Source organism: Amblyomma maculatum, chromosome 1 (assembly GCF_055883805.1).
Source record: "Amblyomma maculatum isolate TAMU_Amacu chromosome 1, ASM5588380v1, whole genome shotgun sequence".
NCBI lineage: Eukaryota > Metazoa > Arthropoda > Arachnida > Ixodida > Ixodidae > Amblyomma > Amblyomma maculatum.
In genome coordinates this window covers 299,708,055-299,728,284 of record NC_139344.1, presented here as the reverse complement: position 1 = coordinate 299,728,284, position 20,230 = coordinate 299,708,055, and the positions used below count along the sequence as shown (strand labels likewise).

The window sequence follows — 20,230 nt, the reverse complement described above, 5'->3', positions numbered from 1 at the left end:
TGGATGGATGGATGGATGGATGGATGGATGGATGGATGGATGGATGGGTGGGTAGGTGGGTGGGTGGGTGGGTGGTGGATGGATGGTTGGATGGGTGCGTGGGTGGATGGATGGATGGACGGATGGACGGATGGATGGATGGATGGATGGATGGATGGATGGATGGATGAATGGATGGATGGATGGATGGACGGATGGATGGATGGATGGATGGATGGATGGATGGATGGATGGATGGATGGATGGATGGATGGATGGATGGATGGATGGATGGATGGATGGATGGATGGATGGATGGATGGATGGATGGGTAGGTGGGTGGGTTGGTGGATGGATGGTTGGATGGGTGCGTGGGTGGATGGATGGATAGGTTGGTTCGTTGGTGGGTGGTTGGATGAATGGATGGGTGGGTGGAATAATGAACGGATAGGTGGGTGGGTGGGTGGGTGGGTGGATGGACGGATGGGTGGTTGGTTGGATGGATGAATAGATGGGTGGGTGGGTAGATGGATGGATGGATGAGTAGGTGGGTGGGCGGGTGGATGGATGGACGAATAGGGGGGATGAATGGATGGATGGATCGATGGGTGGGTGGGTTAGTGAATGAATGGATGTAATATAGGAGCGTCCCCTCTAAAACAGGGTGGTAGCAGTTGCTATCATGCTCGTTTTTTCCCTATATCTTGAATATCTTTTTAGATCGACTAACTATACCATCAAACCATTTATTAATTTTTTATTTCTACATTACAAACATTATTTCACTTTTCTGCTTTTAAGCCAACAATCTTCCAATCGCTTTTTGCTAGCTTCCACCGCAGGTTCATTCACCCGACCACTGGTATCTCTAAACACCAGGGCCTCAAGAATAGTGACTGTGCCTACATCGACATCCGCATTGATACCATCACATTTGAGTATAAGATGTTCAATTGTTTCTATGCATTTAACACATACTGCACATGCGTCACCTTCTTGGCTAAATTTCTTTTTGTAGCTGCAGGTTCTAAGGCACCCTGTTTAGCTTCAAAAAGTAGGGCACTGCCTCTCGAGTCGTAGAGCAGCGGAAAACTCGTACAGCAGCGCCCTCCCTCCCTTCTAATGTATGCGGACGATGTTGTACTGCTAGGGCTAATTTACACGAGGAACGGTCGATATGCGGGCTGCGCATGTCTTCGGATATCATCGCTCACTGGTCTGCGGTCCGATGCCATCAAGCAGACTCGGCGGCCCAAAAAAGCATCTTGAGGTAACAGCGCGGAACGTGGACGGGAGCACAAGATTAGAAGACGACACAACGAGCACTGACTTTCAACAACGTTTATTTTGGAAAACCCACAACTTCTTATACCCTTACGCCACACATCACGTACAAGTGACTTGCACATCTCAGCATAGTTTTAATAAAACAAAACCGTGCCGCATAACCTTCTCTTGCACACAGCGTGGTACACTCACTTCTGAACACTCACGGAAAAGATTGCGCATTTAGAAGCATGATTTCTTTTTGTGTTAGCAGTAGGGACGGTTTGCTTACACATCGTTCCCGCAGTCTGGCTATCTCAGCGGCTTCAATTATCTCACGAACCAGCTGCTCATTATGTTTTGCTAGCACTTTACATTCTGTGAATTGCACGGAGCAATTTTTTGACGCGCAGTCTGTTACATGGATCCCCAAATGCCTGCTTTTTTGTTCGACGTTGTTTTTGTGTTCTTTAAGCCTGTCATTTGTGCATCTCCCAGTCTGTCCTAAGTATTCCTTCCCGCATTTCAAGGCTATTGAATAAACAAAGCCTTCCGCGCACTCCACAAATCGACTCTGGTGGTTTGTTGCGCACCCCCTCTGCTTTTGCGATCCATCAGCGTTTACACGTCGGCAAAGGCTTTTCAATTATTCAGGAGCAGTAAGCACAACATTAACACCTGCTCTGCGACCGTTCTTTTTTAAGTGACGGGAAATGTTGTGCACATACGGTATGGCCACAATTCTGCGCTTGTTTGTTGTCTCCCTGTCCTCGTGACCTAGTTGGGCACCGACACGCTCTAGTCTTAACTTCTTATTCAAACGTTCCGCACCAGAAACAAGCAAATGTGATGGGTACCCAGCCCCTGTAAGGCGGTCAACCAGGCGATGAAAATTGGCCTCCATGGCGTGAGTACATGACTTCTTTAGATCATTTGTCAAACAAAGGTTTGCAATTGCTCTTTTCACAAGTTTGGAATGAGCCGAGTGGAAAGGGAGTGGCGCCTTGTCAACTCTGGGTTCATAAGCTCAGCAGACCTTCCCCAAACCGAAATCAAGTCTGAGATCTCTAGATCTCAGACTTCATCCATGAGATCTAGAAATCTCATGGACCCCTGTACCGGGACTTCGTGGGTAATCGTGAGCGGCTGAAGAGCATGGTTAAAGCACGCCACTACTTTCTGAGCTACGTCTTGGGTGTTCGTGCCGCGGCCATCCCAGAGCACAAGGTAGTCATCGACGTCATCATCGCCATCATCATCATCAGCCTGACTATACCCACTGCAGGGCGAAGGCCTCTCCCATATTTCTCCACTTAACCCGGTTCTGTGCTACCTGCATCCACTTGACCGCTGCGAACTTCTTAATCTCATCCGCCCACCAAACTTTCTGCCGCCCCCTGCTACGCTTTCTTCCCTTGGAATCCAGTTTGTTACCCTAAGCGACCATCGGTTATCCTCTCTTCGCACTACATGTCCTGCCCATGTCCATTTCTCCTTCTTAATTTCCACTAGAATGTCGGTAACTTGAGTTATTTCTCTGACCCACTCTGCACGCTTCCTATCTCTTAATGTTACCCCTACCATTTTTCGTACCATAGCCCTCTGGGTTGTCCTCAACTTAAGTAGAACTCTCTTGCTTAGCCTCCACGTTTCAGCGCCATAGGTGAGTACAGGTAAGATGCAACTGTTATATACTTTCCTCTTTAGTGATACCGGTAAGCTGCTAGACATAATCTGCGAGTGCTTGCCAAATGCGCTCCATCCCAATCTTATTCTTCTTGTTATTTCCTTTTCATGGTCCGGATCTGCGGTTACTACCTGTCCTAGGTAGACATATTCGCCTACTATTTCCAGTACTTCGCTACCTAATATAAACTGCTGTTCCTTTCCGAGGCTGTTGAACATTACCTTAGTCTTCTGCATATTGATTTTCAAGCCTACCTTTCTACTTTTCCTGTCTAGGGCATCAATCATTATTTGTAGTTCATCTCCCGAGTTGCTCAGCAAGGCAATGTTATCAACAAATCGCAGATTACTGAGGTATTCTCCATCTACCCTTATCCCTAACTGCTCCTATTCCAAGTCTCTGAATACTTCCTCTTAGCAAGCTGTGAATACTACTAGGGAGATTGTGTCTCCTTGCCTAACACCTTTCTTTATGGGAATTTTGTTACTTTCTTTATGCAGAACTATGGTTGCTGTGCAGCCACTGTATATATCTTCCAGCACTTTCACGTACGGCTCGTCTACCCCCTGATTTCGCAATGCCTGCATCACCGCCGAGGTTTCAACTGAGTCAAATGCTTTTTCGTAATCAATGAATGCTATGTATGAGGGCTGGTTATATTCCGAGCATTTTTCTATCGCCTGATTGATGGTATGGATATGATCGATAGTAGAGTACCGTTTCCGAAACCCTGCTTGATCCTTTGCTTGATTGAAGTTTAAGGTTGTCATGATTCTATTAGCGATTACCTTAGTAAATACCTTATACGTAACAGACAGTAAGCTGATTGGTCTGTAATTTTTAAGGTCCTTAGAGTCCCCTTTCGTATGAATGAGGATAATGTTTGCATTCTTCCATGGTTCCGGTACCGTCGATGACATCAGGCACTGCGTATACAAGGTGGCCAGTTTTCTAACACGATATCCCCCCCATCCTTCAGCAAATCCGTAGTTATCTGATCCTCTCCAGCTGATTTCCCCCTTTTCATAGATTCTAATGATTTCTTGACCTCGTCCTTCGTCACTAGTGGAACGTCTGAATGTTTGTCCCTACCGCCAATCTCATTACGGTGCTGACTACTTTGGCTACTGTAGAGATTTGTATAGAACTGCTCGGATACTTTGACTATCTTATCTATATTCGTGATGACGTTGCCCGCCTTGTCCCTTATCGCATACATCTGGGTTTTGCATGCCCAATTTCTTCTTTACCGCTTTAAGGCTCCCCCCGTTCTTTACAGCATGCTCAATTTTCTCCATGTTATACTTCCTTATATCGGCCACCTTGCGCTTATTGATTAGCTTTGATATCTCGGCCAATTCGATCCGGTCTGTTGGATTGGAAGCTTTCATTCTCTAGCGTTTCTTAATCAAATCTTCCGTCTCCTTAGACAGCTTACCGGTATCCTCTCTAACTGTCCTACCGCCTAATTCTACCGCGCACTCAGTAATGATATCTCTGAAATTATTGTTCCTTGCTTCTAGGGTAATATCGCCATCCTCGGTTAGAGCTGAATACCTATTCTGTAGCGAGATCCTGAACTCCTCTGCCCTCCCCCTCACCGCTAATTCGTTGATGGGTTTCTTTCTTACTAATCTGTTGCGTTCCTTCTTCAGATTTAGGCTAATTCGGGACCTCACCATCCTGTGGTCACTGCATCGCACTTTCCCGATTACCTCTACATCTTGCATAATGGCGGGGGTTGAACACATTATGAAGTCATCGATGTACCTAAACACCATGCGGACGTTTGTGCCGGTGATGGCGTTCAGAAGGATTCTGTCTTTCTGCGCGAGGTACAAGTCACTGAGGATTGGTGTACAACATGAACCTATGCACACGCCGCTTTTTTGGAGGTGCACGTTACCCTCCCAGAGGACATGGGTAGACTTCAAATAGACAGCAAGCAGCTCCAAGAACCCACCTGTCGACACACCTCAGGCATTTTGGAAAGTGATTGCACCGTACGTATCTATGCACGTTTCCACACATTCGAGGAGATCATCTTGGGGAATCGAATAGTACAGACCTTTTACATCCACCGAGCATGCTGCAAAGTCAGTGCTAGAATTGTCATTTAAAAACATTATTAAATCGTCTGATGATTTCACCTGGAAAGGGTCGTCACAGCCTAGTAATTTTAGTTTTCTCAGTAAGAACTGGGCGATCATTTTTTGCCAGGTCCCATTCTCAGAAACTATAACCCTTAGGGGCCAGTCAGGTTTGTGCGTTTTTCACAGTGAAAAACATGTCAAGAGGCGATTTTTTACTGGTCTCAATGCTGGGCACTAGGTGGTCAAGTTTAAGGTTTTTGCATAGCTTCTTAGCATTTGACTTCGCTTTTCTTAGCACCGACATTTCGTGTCTATTAAAAACAGAACTAATGGCATCTAGCGCCTTGGCTTTGCACAAGTCAATAGGCAACACAGCAAAGCACCTCTCCTTGTCCGAAGTAAGCAATGAAAGCGAATGTTCTTTCAAATACTTCACCGCTCGTCCTATTGGGCAGTACAGTTCTATTGGAAGAACATTACCAGTTTCTAACGCGGTTTGCGCTTCATACACCGCTTCTTGAAGCGACCTGTACGAGGCTGCTGTGCTGTTTTATGTCAACCGGGCTACGCTAGGTGGCGCCATATATGTCTGCGTAACGGTAGGTTAATTGTCTGATTTTTTAAATAATTGGGTATGTGCAAGGTTCGAAACGTTTTGAAATTTTGTTCATTTAAGTTAGTGTTTTTCTTACTGGCGAAGTTGTGCAAGAATGACGAAATTGTTCTATTCCACTGAAATAATCTGTTCGCCACGGGTGTCCATCGCCGCCTTTGCTGTCCGCTCTATGCCCTAAACCCCTTTGTCTCAGCATTATCAGCAGTGCTGCTATTTGAGGTTTCTCTCTGGCTGAATGTGAAATTAAGATTTGAGTCTATGTTGATGACGCCGCTCGTTTTTGTTCTGATAAAAAGAGTGTTCTAGAGGCTTGCATTTAATTGAACAGTTTAGCTATCTGGTGCGGCGCTTGACTTAGACAAATCTAAAGGATTCTGGTTGGGTCAGTGGGGAACGAGGCCCAGTCTTTTTGAAGGCATAGGTTGGGATTGTGGCCCCTACACTACTTAGGAGCTCCTCTGAATCAGATTCGCAACAGGGGGGTATATTGAGATTCAGAAATCGTAGTTGTTAGGCGACAAATTCAAGCGTGGCTGGGCCGGGAACTTTCGCTGTTTGCTCGCGCGCAATTCTGGACATCGACTGGACAGGCGCATGAAGTGAATTTATAGGGATTTCTTAAGGAGGTTGCGCACACCTTCAATTTCCTCACTGCGCGCTTTTATTTAAATTACCTTATGTAAGCCTATACAGAAGGCAGACGAACGAGGTTCTTACTGAGTCTTTGTTCCCCGTAGCTTTTGCATCGGCAACTTTATCAGGAGTTCTTGGACACTAGTGTATTAAGGTGTGTTAAGCGCATGTGCATTAGGTCTGCTGCAAAAGCATGCCTTTTTAAACTGCACACATCAAAGCTCCCAGTTAAAGCATTGCTTCACGTCAAGCAGACGTTTTCGCATTGGCCGGTGAATTGCCACCTGTGTAACACGCCAGAGACCATTGACCACTGCTTTATTCAGTGCCGAGATGCTCTGTTCTTCTAGGACAGATTCCTGCGGACACTAAAGAAGGGCATCGAAATCACACCATACAGTACTCGCTTTTTGCCCGTTCGGAAGAACTATGCGGAATAAAAAGCCGAATGATGGATCGTCATACTGAACCACCACGATCAACGAATTAATAATTCCGAGAGCAGCGTGCTTAGGTGCAGGGAGTGTATGCTGCCCTGGAAGAGCCATCTAGTTGGCTAGCGCACATTGATGCTTGTGTCTGCCTCCCTTAAGTTTGGCGTTTGTTATGGTGCGAAATCAATTAATTTTAGCGAGCTTGCATTATGCAGATTTGAGGCATGAGGTGTTCCTGCTCTTCAGACGTTTTCCCATACAATAAACAGAAAAAAAAGGTAGTGGTTTATGTGCTCGGCTGAAGGATGACGGTTAATTCTTTTAGGTGCCAATTAGAACAACTTTTCCCGGCGATGGTCTCTAGTAATATTTTATGCTCACCCTTCATGTTCACTCCTATGATGACGCAAAAAATTATTTCGCATTAAGAGAGTGTATTAAGTGAAACAAGTCCACACCTGGAAGCAAGACTTGTGAGTCCCGCAGCGAAGACCACTCCTGTGAAGAGAAGTCCAATGACAGCGAAGAGCAGCACCGCGGCGGCTAATTCGTTGTTGGGGCTCACCAGGTCTGACAGCCGGTACCCTGCGGGAATCGGAAGCGCTCCTTTCAAATATCTCTACCGCATTAGTATGACTCTTGACAGCACAACGAAACTGGCACCTCTCCAGAATCGGTTAGACGGCAGCGCAGGTTTGAAAGCGCGGCAACCTAAACAGACACGCTGCTAATGGAAGCCAGCGTTACAATCAAGCAAAGGGCGGTCTAGGTTTTTTCTGATGCATTAAGGCTAGCAGGTACTACTTGTCTTCAAGTTATGTATACCTAGGTGCAGACGTAGGTAAACAGAGCTCCTCTTCCCCATCAGAGGGGAAGGAACGCTATTCGACTATGAGACACTGCAGGACTACCAAGTTGCCTATATCCCAGTTAGGCAACGCATGGAAAACATTAAAAGGCAATAGCGCGCTCCGTTTATGTTTGTGAACACCTGTATGCACAATTCTCGCCGGAATTGTGGCAAAGTTTTCTTTAGAATCCCGTTACAGTTAGTTGTAAACAGTAAGCCAAAGCTAATCAACGAGGCACCCCCAAACATTGCATCCCGAAATAGCCGACCATCTTGCACCCATTGGAAAGGCACTAGGGATCAAACACCTCTCGTAAGCGAGGCCACTAGGAAAGATTGCCGGATGTATTGATCCACCGAGAGTTGGTACCCCTGTAGGCGGAGAAGCAAAGGCGTTTGTGAGAATTTTATTATTCGGCCGTGATGCACATTGTGCACAAACCAATTAAGAAATGGCTGGAGTATGTTTTCGTTCCCAACTTTGGACGGTGAAGTGAGACGACAGCCTGCAAATTCTTCTCGGATCTGCATTGTGTATGAGCACAGTCATTCATTCAGTGTTTTCCTAGCTATAGTTTGTCGTTGCGAGTCATTCATGCAGTAAGTGTGCGAGAAGTTGCGCTAATATTTACAGAGAGGCTGTGGCCACGCATGCTGCCGTGAATACATTTAGGGATGCAGCAGGTCTGCGGAGGAGAAACATTTTCTTAAATCGCACCTGTCAACGTGGATTTATTTTTCTACAGAAACTAATGATCACAACTGACGGTACCATTGAATTTATAAAAGCGTTACACTGCGCTGCATTTAATAAAATAACAGAATGCTGCTTGAAATCTGCTTGCTTAGAGCCGAACGTCTCTGTTACTATTCGAAACGTCCCAAAATCAAACGCGCTAACGATGTACCTTGCTTCGTGCGAAGAATATTTCAAGAGAATTACAGAATCGACAAAAATTTTTCGCACCATAAGAGGCCCTGTGCAGGCTGTGATAACATATCTAAGAAAAAGGGTGCAGCTTAATGTCGAAGCACGCCTAGTTTACGACCAAGTTATTCGGAAGCTGTTATATCCATCTTTCGCATGAGGCTGCGGATGCACCTGTGAGAACTAAAAACGAAGGCAATGGAGATGCAAGTAAAACATGAGCTGAGGTAATTTTACCGTGAATGCATAAGTAAATATTGCGCATATGTGTCAATGTCGCGATATAGTTCGGTAATTCTTTCTTTTTGGCAGTAGCATCAATAATATTTCCGCATAGAAGACGATGCCGAAGATGACGACTGGGACCTCAAGCTCGAGCCTGGAAGAGAATAAAGCTTGAACGCTAGTGAATAGAGAAGTAAATTTCTATTTAGTATTTTTGCCAAGTAGTTATACATCTCAAAATCTAATATCTCTGCACCCCAATTCCTGGCCGATCCCCCTGCGCGGGTATGTGCCACAAAAGTAGAGAACAAAAACAACAACAGCTTGAACGCAAGACTCGTGCTGGTCGACCATTCAAACCATCCAATCTTCAGGCCCTACTTGGCGTTCTATCGAGACGTGACACTGGTAGAGCGTGCTAAGCATGCATAAGACTCCTTCCGGCAGTCCACAGCGGATCCCAGACATCGACACGACTGTGATTGCGCTAACCGCCGTCTTCTAGGCCTAGCCCCGGAGTCCAGCCATCTGCCGAGCGACAAGTCTCCCAAGCCATGGCACATCCCTGCCCTACGGCGGTGAATATGCAGAACACCAAGGGCCCAATCCTTTCGCGGGGACGCGTTTCAAAATGTGCAGGATCGGATCGACCATTTTGAGTGAGTGGCTAAGATCAATCAATGGAGCGCAGACCAGAAGCTTTGCAATGTTGATTTTGCCCTTCAAGATAATGCTAAAACGACGTGGTTTGAAAATCACGCGGCCAGCTTATCCACATAGAATGACTTCCGCCGCCAGCTGCTAGACACTTTTGCGAGAACTGATCGACAAGACAATGCGCTGCGCCTGTTTGAAGTGCGCGCCCAGAAGCCGAATGACAGCGTGGCTATGTTTGCGGAAGACATGGCTCGTCTTTTTCGCCGTGACGACCCTGATATGAGTGAGCCAAGAAAGCTAAGGCATCTCATGGTTGGTGTCAAAGAACAGGTGTTTGTCGGCTTGGTACGCATCCCACCCAAAACCATGAGTGAGTTCATTAAGGACGCTACGACTATAGAGCGAGCCCTCCAAGCCCGGTGCCGCCAGTACAACCGACCTGTCAACGGTGCCGCGACGACTACGGCGGCGCTGACTGCAACAGATAACACCACTCTTCGAGACATCATTCGAGAAATTGTCCTTGAGGAGTTGCAACGAATTATGGCTGCGAAGGCTCAGTCCTCAGAGGTCCCCATGGAAGCTGTGAGGAATGAAATTCGGTACGCCCTATCACCGTCTGCACCATGCAACGAGTCTCATCCAGTCGACAACGCGGTAGCCCTTTCCGAACCATACCACGCTCCCCAATTGGTCAGCTACACGGCCTACATTCCTGCACCTTACCACGAGCCGCAACCCGAGGGCTATGCCGCGGTCCCTCGTCGCCCGCCAACGAGCTCACCACGCCCCACCGAGCTCATCGAGCCGTCAGGAGACGCGGTTCTTCCATGGGACTCAGTGGGCGCCATCCAGGCGCTCTCAACTGCGCCGAACTGACAGGTGGCGCAGTTATGACAGCCGACCACTCTGTTTCTACTGTGGACAAACTGACCATGTATATCGGTACTGCCGCTATCGCGAAGAGGGGCAGGCCTTTCTGCCTGCTTCTGCTCGCCGCCGCTTCGACGCTGACTCTGTCCAAATCGAGGACAACCCACCGGTCAGCAAGGAAACCGAATCCCCGGTCTTCCGTTGCCGCTCCTTCCCATCGCCACAGCGATGTAATTCGCCGATGCGTCGCAGCACTGCTGATGTTAGCGGACGGCGGTCCCTTAGCCCTCGCCGGTGAAACTAACAACCAACCTTGCGAGGGGAGGTTGCAACCAGTCGAAAAGTGTCAAACCTCTCACCACCGCCGCAATTGTTGACAACTCGTGCTTCTGACGCCGCCGTTAACATTGACATTGCCGCACTACCGCCGAAAATGCCGCCTACATTACCGCCGAAAATGCCGCACCAGATGATCAGCCATGACAAAGAAGCTGGCAGCGCCGACCTTGCCGCACTTCCGCCGCAAATGCCGAAAGAGACGAGCAAACCAGACAACTTTGTTAGCGGTGACCTCGCCGTTTCCATTGATGGGCTGGAGGCACATGCTCTGCTGGATACCGGGGAGGATTTTTTTAATTATTAGCCAGAAACTGGCCGACACGCTGCGCAAAGTAAAAACTGATTGGACTAGGCCAGTAATAAGAAGTGCAGGGGTCAGCTACTGGCACCGACCGGGGAATGCACTGCCCGGATAGGAATAGGAAACGCAGTGTTTGTTGGCAGCATCGTTATTCTCCTGACTGCTGGAAAGACCTCATCTTGGGCATGGACTTTCTGCCTCTTCATCGGGCTGTAATCAGCATTCGTGATAACGTCGTTACCTTCACCAATAGCCACGAAGACCTTGGTAATGCGCAAGTACCACTATTGCCCTTACACGTCGCCAATGAGACGGTGCCACTACCTCCGCGATCATGCTCTCTTGTTGAAGTCAAATGTGACATGGCGCATACAGGCGATGGCGTCGCTGAACGGGCAGTTACCCTGGTACTCAGCCGAGGTGTTTCTCTAGCTCGAGGGCTGGTCAACTTGACCAATGGGCATACCGAAGTGCTGCTGACAAACTTCAGTAACGAGCGTCAGCAAATTCCGAAAGGCACAACTGCGGCCTTTTTCGACAGCCTCCCAAATGCGCAGCACTGCTGCTTACTGCAACAGAAATGATGACTGCGCAATACACCCTTAACCATCATCGATGTGAGCCCAAATTTGTATTCTTCAGAACGGGACCGCCTTGATCTCATCGATCAGTTTCGAGACTGTTTTGCTTCAGAATCGCGGACCGGCCAAACGCCTTTGACAAAACATCGGCTTATCACGGATGACTCGATTCGCCCGATTCGACGAAATCCTTACCGTGTGGCTCCGAAAGAACGTGAAGCCATTCAGTACCAAGTGGCCGAAATGCTTAGAGACGACGTTATCCAGCCCGTCACGAGTCCCTGGGCTTCCCCCGTGGTACTTGTTAAAAAGAACGACGGCAGCTTATGATTTTGCAGACTATCGCAAGCTCAACCAAGTGACCAAAAAAGACGTGCACCCTCTCCCTCGCATTGACGATTCCCTTGATCGCCTACGAAATGCACGTTACGTCTCCTCGATGGACTTGAAAAGTGGATATTGGCAAATCGAAGTGGATGAGAGGGATCGGGAGAAGACAGCATTCGTCACTCTCGACGGATGTATGAGTTCAAGGTCCTTCCGCTTGGTCTATGCTCGGCGCCAGCAACATTTCAGAGGCTGATGGGCACTGTGCTTTCGGGGATTAAGTGGCAAACATGCCTGGTGTATCTTGACGACATGATCGTGTTTTCGGCTACATTTTAAGAGCATCACTCCCCAGACGGCCATAGACGTCCGACGGTCGACCGACGGACGTCCGTTCTCGGACGTTCGGACATCCGACGGAAGTCCGGTTATGTTCGATATACGTACAGCGGACGTCCGTCGGACTATCGTTCGTGGATCCGGATCGCGTCCCACGGACGTCCGACGGGCAGCCGGAGGCGGACATTCGGACGTTTCCCGGAACATGCTTGCAGGGCCCGCTATTCGTGTAAAAACTTGCCAATAACATTCGTGTAAAGCTCAGCAAGCATGTGCCATGGAAATTTCAGTCACATACTAGTGCTCAATGCCTTTGTCGTGAGAGTAAAGCAGACAATAGAATATGCAACAGGTTCAAGTTTCCTGTTGTCTGCTTTACTTTCACACACAAAGCACTGAACAGTAGTGCGCAATTAAAACTTCCATCAAAGAGGCACATATGCTAGCTGAGCTTTACACAAATGCACCATTCCTGAAAACATGCGAAGTGCATAGGCATACCAGCATAAGAGGTTGTAAAAAAGCATTTTTTTGGCTTTATTGCAAAAACTGCATGCATAAATAGTCTACACTAAAAAAATATCGATGTTAAGGAATGGCATGGTAAAATGCAGGCCAACTGGAGTATTAAGAATCTACTTGAATCATTTTTTTAAATTATCCTTGGCCGTGACAGCTCTTCCCTTGGGGAGGTGGTGGCGGAAAAGGTATTTATTGAAACCTAATATTTCGGAATTAGCGAGATGATCGAGTTCTGTGTGGGCGGCCTCCGCAGGCCGGGATTCCAGGAGCAGTTACTATCCTGTGCATTTGCTCGATCAGCTGTTGCTAGTCTTTCAGGCCTAAGATGGAAAGAGCAGGCTGGGCTCCTCCTGCAATAGAAGGGAAAATGAAATTCAAGTTATCTGTGCTGAACTTTGATTACACATCTCCAAGGGCAACTGCCAGTTTCTCTCAATTGCTTTTTCCAGATGGCACTGTACGCATGCATCTCCATTCAGAACTGTCACATACTATATAGAAAGGTCATATAACTGCAGCAAAACCCATGCAGAATAACAAAAGATACAAACGTAGTTTGACCAGAACCTGGCATTCAGTATTTTAATGTTTTTATGTCGTCTCTTTGAACATGCCACTCTGAACAAACATGGCATGTTATGCTTGCTGCTATGCGCCCTCAGCAATGCCCAAGACATGGAGTGCACATGCAGAGAAACTAAGCATAAAGGATGCTGTATATGAACATAAAGCACAGCCAGAGCATTGCAGTATTACACAGGTACGCATTGGCGGCAGAAACCTGCATTTTGAGCGGTTTAACAGGCAGATTTCTAAAGTCATTGTTCCTGCTCTGAAAAGAAGTGATCAATAATAACATCATTTAAAATTGTTACCTTTTTGTTCTGTAAACTGCACATTTCGCTGGTTTCCATGTACCCTCTACTGAAGACATTCCCTGGGCGTGTCGGGGGTATATCGACATCAACATCTAGGCTACAAGTGTCTAGAAAGCGTCTCCTTAGAGCAGCTACGACGAAGTAACTTATCTGATAACATGCAAGCTGCTGCAGCAGAATAAAGATAGACATTTGACATGTGGCTAAAGCCCAATGTGGAAGCATAGCCCGCCGCAGTGATTGCGCAGTGTTCATGCTTCTACAAGAGTTAAAAGTAAAGTTATTTGTTTACCCACAGCTCTATATGTGACATTACAATAGCAAGGCTTATAGTTACACGAAACAAAAAGCTGACAACCACAAGCTCCTGATGTATTACCGGCAGCATGCAGCATGGATGTTAGTTACTGAAATATGGTTGCATAATTCTGGCAACCAGCTGTGCATGTATGTCATGGATTTCTCAACTACGCACAACAAATTACAAAAAAAATAATAGTATTTATAAATGCAGCCAGCTGTTCACAAGAAACACTGTAGCTTTTTTATGGGGAAGGTAGTGGGCGCCAAAGAAACTGTCCCTGTAAAGGCGCCTAATTTGCCCCTATGTAATATCGGGGACAAGTGTGTGGACTACACAAACTGCAATCAAAGCACATAACTTTCACATCGACCAGGAAACTCGGACCATACTTGTCGATGTGAAAGTTGAACGTTAGGTCTTTCATGTGTGCAAGAGAAATAAGGTCACAATTCGTTTACATCGCGATTCTAGTCCAAAATCTACAGACATACTGTCCAGACTTTCGCCCCCGCAGTATAAGCCACCACTTGGGTAAGAGATTAGTAAAAGAAGTGTATAAAAGACATTAGTGCTGTTGGACAGCCATAGCTATAAAAATGGTATTGACATTGGAGTACTACCTTAAGGTGGGGCCTAGGGTATTACAAAAGCAAGAGTTAGTGTCCGCTGATCCTCATTTGAACAAACAAAAAGAGGGGGGGGGGGGGAAGAAATCTACCTTAATTACATGTCTTGAGTGACACCAAGCCGCAGTTAGTATTAAAGATATCACACAGTTTTGTGGAAGACTTGGGAGCGCTTTGCAGCTTTCTTACAGGATTGGACAAAAGAGCTCACCATCTTCAGAAAAGCACGTTATATAGAAATGAAAATAGTGAATTTACTGCATCTGGCCACAACAACTTGCACACGGAGAGGAAGATGAACTGAAAATTTTATACATGAATGTACGTATTTACAACAGGTGAAACAATGACCATGATATATGCCGAAGAGTAAAGAGATCAAAATCTAGCTCAGAACGAGTTCTCCAGGCCGCGGGGCCGTTTCATTAACTTCAGGACTCCGCCCACATTTCTTCTCCCCGATGACAACGAACTCACATATGACTGGCTAACAAACATTTTGGCATGTCTTTCCACTTTCATAAGTTCTTCACCCTCTCCCTAATACAAGCAATGCAAAAGGGACAACAAATTCGTTTCACAACGGAATTTAGAGAATGGACCTCGAAATGATTGGCTCACTAGGTCACATGCCAAACTCTCTCCCCTAGGAAAAAAAAAAAGAAAATAAATAATTAGAACCCATCAAAACGGTGTCTCACATGCGCAACCATTGCCCAAAGCTTGCATCCTTGGCGGCTCCTTTTACAGGGCAATTATTGCAATTATTGGCGTCCGAGTCAGCACCATTGCGGACCACATCAGAAGAGCCAACCCACATCACACCGTCACTGTTACACACTTGCCCTTTTTCAACGCCGCTATCTCCCACCATTGTTGACATCCAGGGTTGGAATCCTCAACGAGACCCCACTCAGCGCGCCTGCACTGAATAATTGTCACTTTTATGGGCTCCCCAACAAGGAAGAGGGCCTTACACCCTTCAACCTGACAGTGTTTTTTCTTTGAACGATAAGCAGTTCTTCCAAAAGACGTGCTCGTTTCAAAGCTGTGCTGCCTCCGGGTAATGGGTCCAGTCAGCGTACTAAGGATCCCTTAGTACGCTTAGTACTAAGGACCCCTTAGTTGTATACTGTTCGTAAAGCTCCTTAAATAAAAATGAGCCCCCTACATGACACAGCAACGAGAACAAACTGCCTGTCCCCGCGTCTTCGAGTGCGACAGCAAAGTCCTCGGAAGAGGGGACTTCTTTCCCTCTCTGCCTACGTTTCCGTTAAGCACTGTAGCTGCTGTAGCTGCCTCTGTGCGCGTCTCTCCGCCTCCTGTCCGAGGGCAAGTGGGAGACGGCCGCAGCTGGGCATTGAACAGGTGACCCAAAAAGAGCAGACTAATAATGGTGCCTAGCATACCCACTGATCCCTTACAGAAATCATTAAAGAAATGAAAGCAACACATCAGATAATGCTACAATGTTTCTAAGTACAAAGTCGACAACTCCAAGTCATATAAATATATGTACATCTCCGCACATTAACTAGACAAAAACAGTGCAGAGTAAACTAATAATTCAGTGTCCAGCAACACTATTAAAAGGGGATAAAGGCCACGGGGGGCTACGATTATTAGTACCGTTCTGCCTTTAAACTACAATAACATACTTGTTGCAAGCCTAAAATCAAAGATTCACACCTGTCCCACCCACAGCAATGGAACACACATCTGACTCAAGTCTGCAGAGAAAGAGCAAGCTAGACTATTGCAGACGCACCCTTGGTTATTTTTCTGGCATTTCTGAGGGTGAAGAATCTAACTTGTCAGTAGCATGTATATGAATAAGAACCCTATGACAGTAAATGCATCAGATTTTCTGGAGTGGCTTTTCTTTGCTGACCACATATGAGGTGAGCTATAATTTATCCAACTTGGCCTAGGTTTATTCTATGAATAACAAAGCTATAGCAGGTACACAGTCGTCCACTCAGGCTGAACATGCGAGTGCGTGGCATGCACTTTTTGAGATGCCACTGCATCCATCGCAGCTGCACACCGTAGCGAAGAGGCAGACAGCGTGAAGTACCAGCCTCTAGTCCCTCTACCACCACTGGGGTCCCAAACTAGGGACCCCTTGTTTTTGTCAGGACAGGCCCCCTCAGGGTCAGCTAGTAACCTCCTGTATTTGTATCTGATGGCAATGTTTTCCACAACCACCCACAATACGCAGCTGCGCATCATAGCAGATGTGAAGCAACAGCTCCTGGTCCTTCTATGCATAAGCCACTTTGCCTTGATGCATGCCTGCGCACCATAGTAAAGAGGCAGACAACATGACGCAGCAGCTCATGGTACGTTTACACATGAGCCCCCCATTGTACTTCGATACGCACCATAGCAAATATACACACTACGCCACACAGCTGCTCCTGGTCCCTCTATGCATAAGCCATTTTGCCTCAATACGCACCTGCGTACCTGAGCGAAGAGGCAGACGTAAAGCTGCAGCTCCTGGGCCCTCCATGCACAAGCCACTTAGCATCAATGCACGGCTGTGCACTGTAGTAAAGAGGCGAAGGACGTTAAGCAGCAGCTCCTGGTCCCTCTACACATCAGCCATTTTGCCTCAATGCGCATCTGCACACCGTAACAAACAGCCAGATGTAACAAAGAAGCTCCTGGTTTCTCTACACATAAACCACTTTGCCTCAATGCATGTCTGCACACCGGAGCAAAGAGGCAGATGACGTGAAGCTGGAGCGGGTGATCCCTCTACGCACAAGCCACTTAGCCTTGATGCATGGCTGTGACGGATGCATTGCTATTTTGCAAACTGCATGCCACACATTCCCATTCAAGCTAAGAGTGGACGACTGTGTCCAATGACAAAAAGTAACATGGTGGACAATGTAAAAAGAATTTGCTGCATTAAGTTTGTTGAAACCAGTTCTACATCCTACATGTAAACAAGCTAAAACCTTAATGTCGAAGGGATGTCCTATGTGTTTAAAATCATCACACTCAAACAACTTCAACACTGACAATCATGATTCAATATTAATAATATAGATAATGATACAATACTCACTTTTAGCCATACCAAAGAAATGAGAATGCAAAGGGATGTTGCTGTTTTTCCCCCGTGGATGACAGTTTTCCATGTTCAAAGTGCTGCTTCCTGTTGGCCTACGAAATCGGCTACAGCAAATGGCATCTGAAAAATTTTTGGAAGCCTCATGCTAGTCTTCAACGAGAAAAGCATTCCCATACAGAAGCAGAACACAAATACTTTTACAATACACTAAAAGCACCAACTGCGGTGCTGTTTTTAGGATGACTAGGTAGAGGTTTTGCTGTAGCAAGCCAAATGTTAGTCTTCAATAAGGAAAGCATTCCCATACAGAAACAGAACACAAAATCTTTTACAACACATTAAAAGCTTCAATTGCACAAATGCTTGTAAGATGACCATGTACAGGTTTCTGCTATAGCCCACATCATATGACCAGCGGTTATCAGAAGCCTTGTATGTGAGCATGATGCCCTAGATTCAATTTATGGCTATCACTGTATTAACAAGCATGGGTTTAAACCTACTTTAATATGATAATCTAAGAACATGGTAAGAGCTTTCAGTGCGAGACATAAGCTCAGTATCATGCACTATAAGGTGCTGCATGGCTCTAGTGTAGCTTTGGCATTATCTCGCTGTCAATAATAGTGAAGTTCTGAGGAGCCTTTGAATATCTGTAAGGACAAAGCAACAACAATTTTGTTTTCATCTCACTTTTGCTCAACTCTTTTTTTTTTTTTTTTTTTTTGAGCCCGCGGCTTGCATGGCCTCCCAGTACGCCTGTTTTGCATAAAAGAAGGCGTTGCAGGCACCAGAGCTCACAGCCCAACTGTATCGCGGCGGCGGTATGTCAAATTCGTGCCAGAACAGCGCAGAACAACGGGTCAAGAAAAAGACAAGTGCTGACTTTTTTCTTTTTTTTTTTCTCTCCTCTCCTTGTCCGGTTGTTCTGCGCGGTTCGGTCCCACATGCATAACCAACATGCGCAAGGTGTTGTCCGTTTGTCAAAGCTGAAGGAGAGTACTAAACATTTAGTTATTTAGTAGCTACAGCCGTTCCTTCTAGAAACTGTAGTTGCCGTAAAGCTCGAGAGAGTAAGATCAGCGGCTGTCCATTAAAAAAAAAAAAAAAAAAAAAAAAAAACTCGACGTTTTTACAAGTGTAGGCATGTCGCACGATAGGCTCGAGGAGTGCGAAAGTTTTCTCGTATAGTTTTTACAACTCAGCACGTTGCGCATGGTTAACAAATTAACTCCTTTAAAGCTCGGGCAGGCACTCCTTTATCAGAGACAGGGAAGTTGCGCTGCTTACTGGCGCAGCGTCCAGTAATGCCGAAAAGATGGCCCTCAGACTTGAGGCTGCACTTTAGTTAGTCGGCGCGGAGCCATCCTGTCAGTCTCGCCTAAAACACTCGACCGTTCGGCTGGAGCTGTTTCCTTACGCAAAAGCTCACCACTATCGGTGCATCGAAAAGTTCAACTAAAGAAACAAAAGTTCGGTGAAATACTTACTTTGGAATCAGCGGGTGAACAAAGTGTGCCAGCCGCACCAAGCCACAGCAAAAACAATGCTAGCAGTGCATTACAGCCGTAGGTATTTGTAACTGCGCAGAAAATGCAGAACACGGAAACGTGAAGCCATCTTCCATGACTAAACTTCAACTTGTCAGATGGATTGGATTGGCTCATTTCAGAGGATAGGTTCGGTTTCGTTCTTCTTGAGCTTGCTGCTTGCTGCGTCTATTCAGCCACTGATTAAAATTTCACCGAAGCATCATGATAGAAACATGATTAATGGTCATTTAACTTTTAATCAAAAATTTTTGATGGAAGAATTCAACGATGAAACATGGGGAAAATAAAAAAAACTGTTTAATGGAAACGCTTTCTATCGCATCGATTCGCTCTGGCATCATATAATGCAGACTTGACGGCATTACTGATTTATACGCAGTTCAGACGAGCACGACGACTACAAACTATATCATAGCTGTGTAAAAGCAAATCCAGTGGCGGACGTACGGCGGCTGTCCGCTGGGCGAACGGATTCGACCATCCGCTTTCGTACGTACGCCGGAATTCCGTCGGACGTCCGAAATCGGCCGCCGAGTTGCGGCCGAGTTCGGTTGTCCGTCGGACGTCAGTGGCCGTCTGGGTCCATTTGCTAGCTGTGTTTCAGGCCATACGATCTGCGGGCCTGACACTAGAACCCGAGAAGTGCCACTTCGGTTACGAGGAGCTGCTGTTCTTAGGTCACTTCGCTAGCCTAGAAGGTGTCCGGCCTGATCCTGAAAAAGCTCTCCGCAGTCGCCAAGTTCCCAACACCTACCGACAAAAAGACATTGTGGCGCTTCCTGTGTCTTTGCGCCTATTACCGTCGGTTTATTGCTGGCTTAATTCTCACGAATTGCCTGGTTATTAACTTCACTGATGCGTGACAACGCTGACTTTCGCTGGGGTGAAGAACAGCAACACGCTTTCAATGAGCTGCGCAGGCGTCTACAGACACCATCTGTCCTGGCTCACTTTGATGACAACGCCCCTAGACTGCTTCAAATGGATGCCAGCAACGTGGGCTTAGGTGCTGTGTTGGTGCATCGCCAGGATGGTGTGAAAAAAGTAATTGCTTAAGCCAGCAGGACCCTATCTAAAGCAGAAGCGAACTACCCGGCAGCCGAAAAAGAATGCCTTGCAGTGGTATGGGCGATT

General features: G+C 46.6%; 1 protein-coding gene and 1 long non-coding RNA gene across 4 annotated transcripts in view; both read right to left on the bottom strand.

The window, feature by feature from the left end:
- LOC146206893 (uncharacterized) overlaps window positions 1-20,230 on the bottom strand; it is a 165,875-nt gene that overhangs the window by 77,234 nt on the left and 68,411 nt on the right. For all 3 annotated transcript variants that reach the window (XM_084591649.1, XM_084591651.1, XM_084591652.1), the window contains exon 2: window positions 7,167-7,293. In XM_084591649.1, coding sequence (XP_084447775.1) covers window positions 7,167-7,293 — 127 coding nt within the window. The remainder of the gene's footprint in view (window positions 1-7,166; window positions 7,294-20,230) is intronic.
- Window positions 12,642-19,175, bottom strand: LOC146206897 (uncharacterized). Its single transcript, XR_014704559.1, has 3 exons — window positions 19,034-19,175; window positions 17,538-17,663; window positions 12,642-13,000 (listed from the first exon to the last, which is right to left on the bottom strand). It is a non-coding gene; the product is annotated as an uncharacterized LOC146206897 (long non-coding RNA).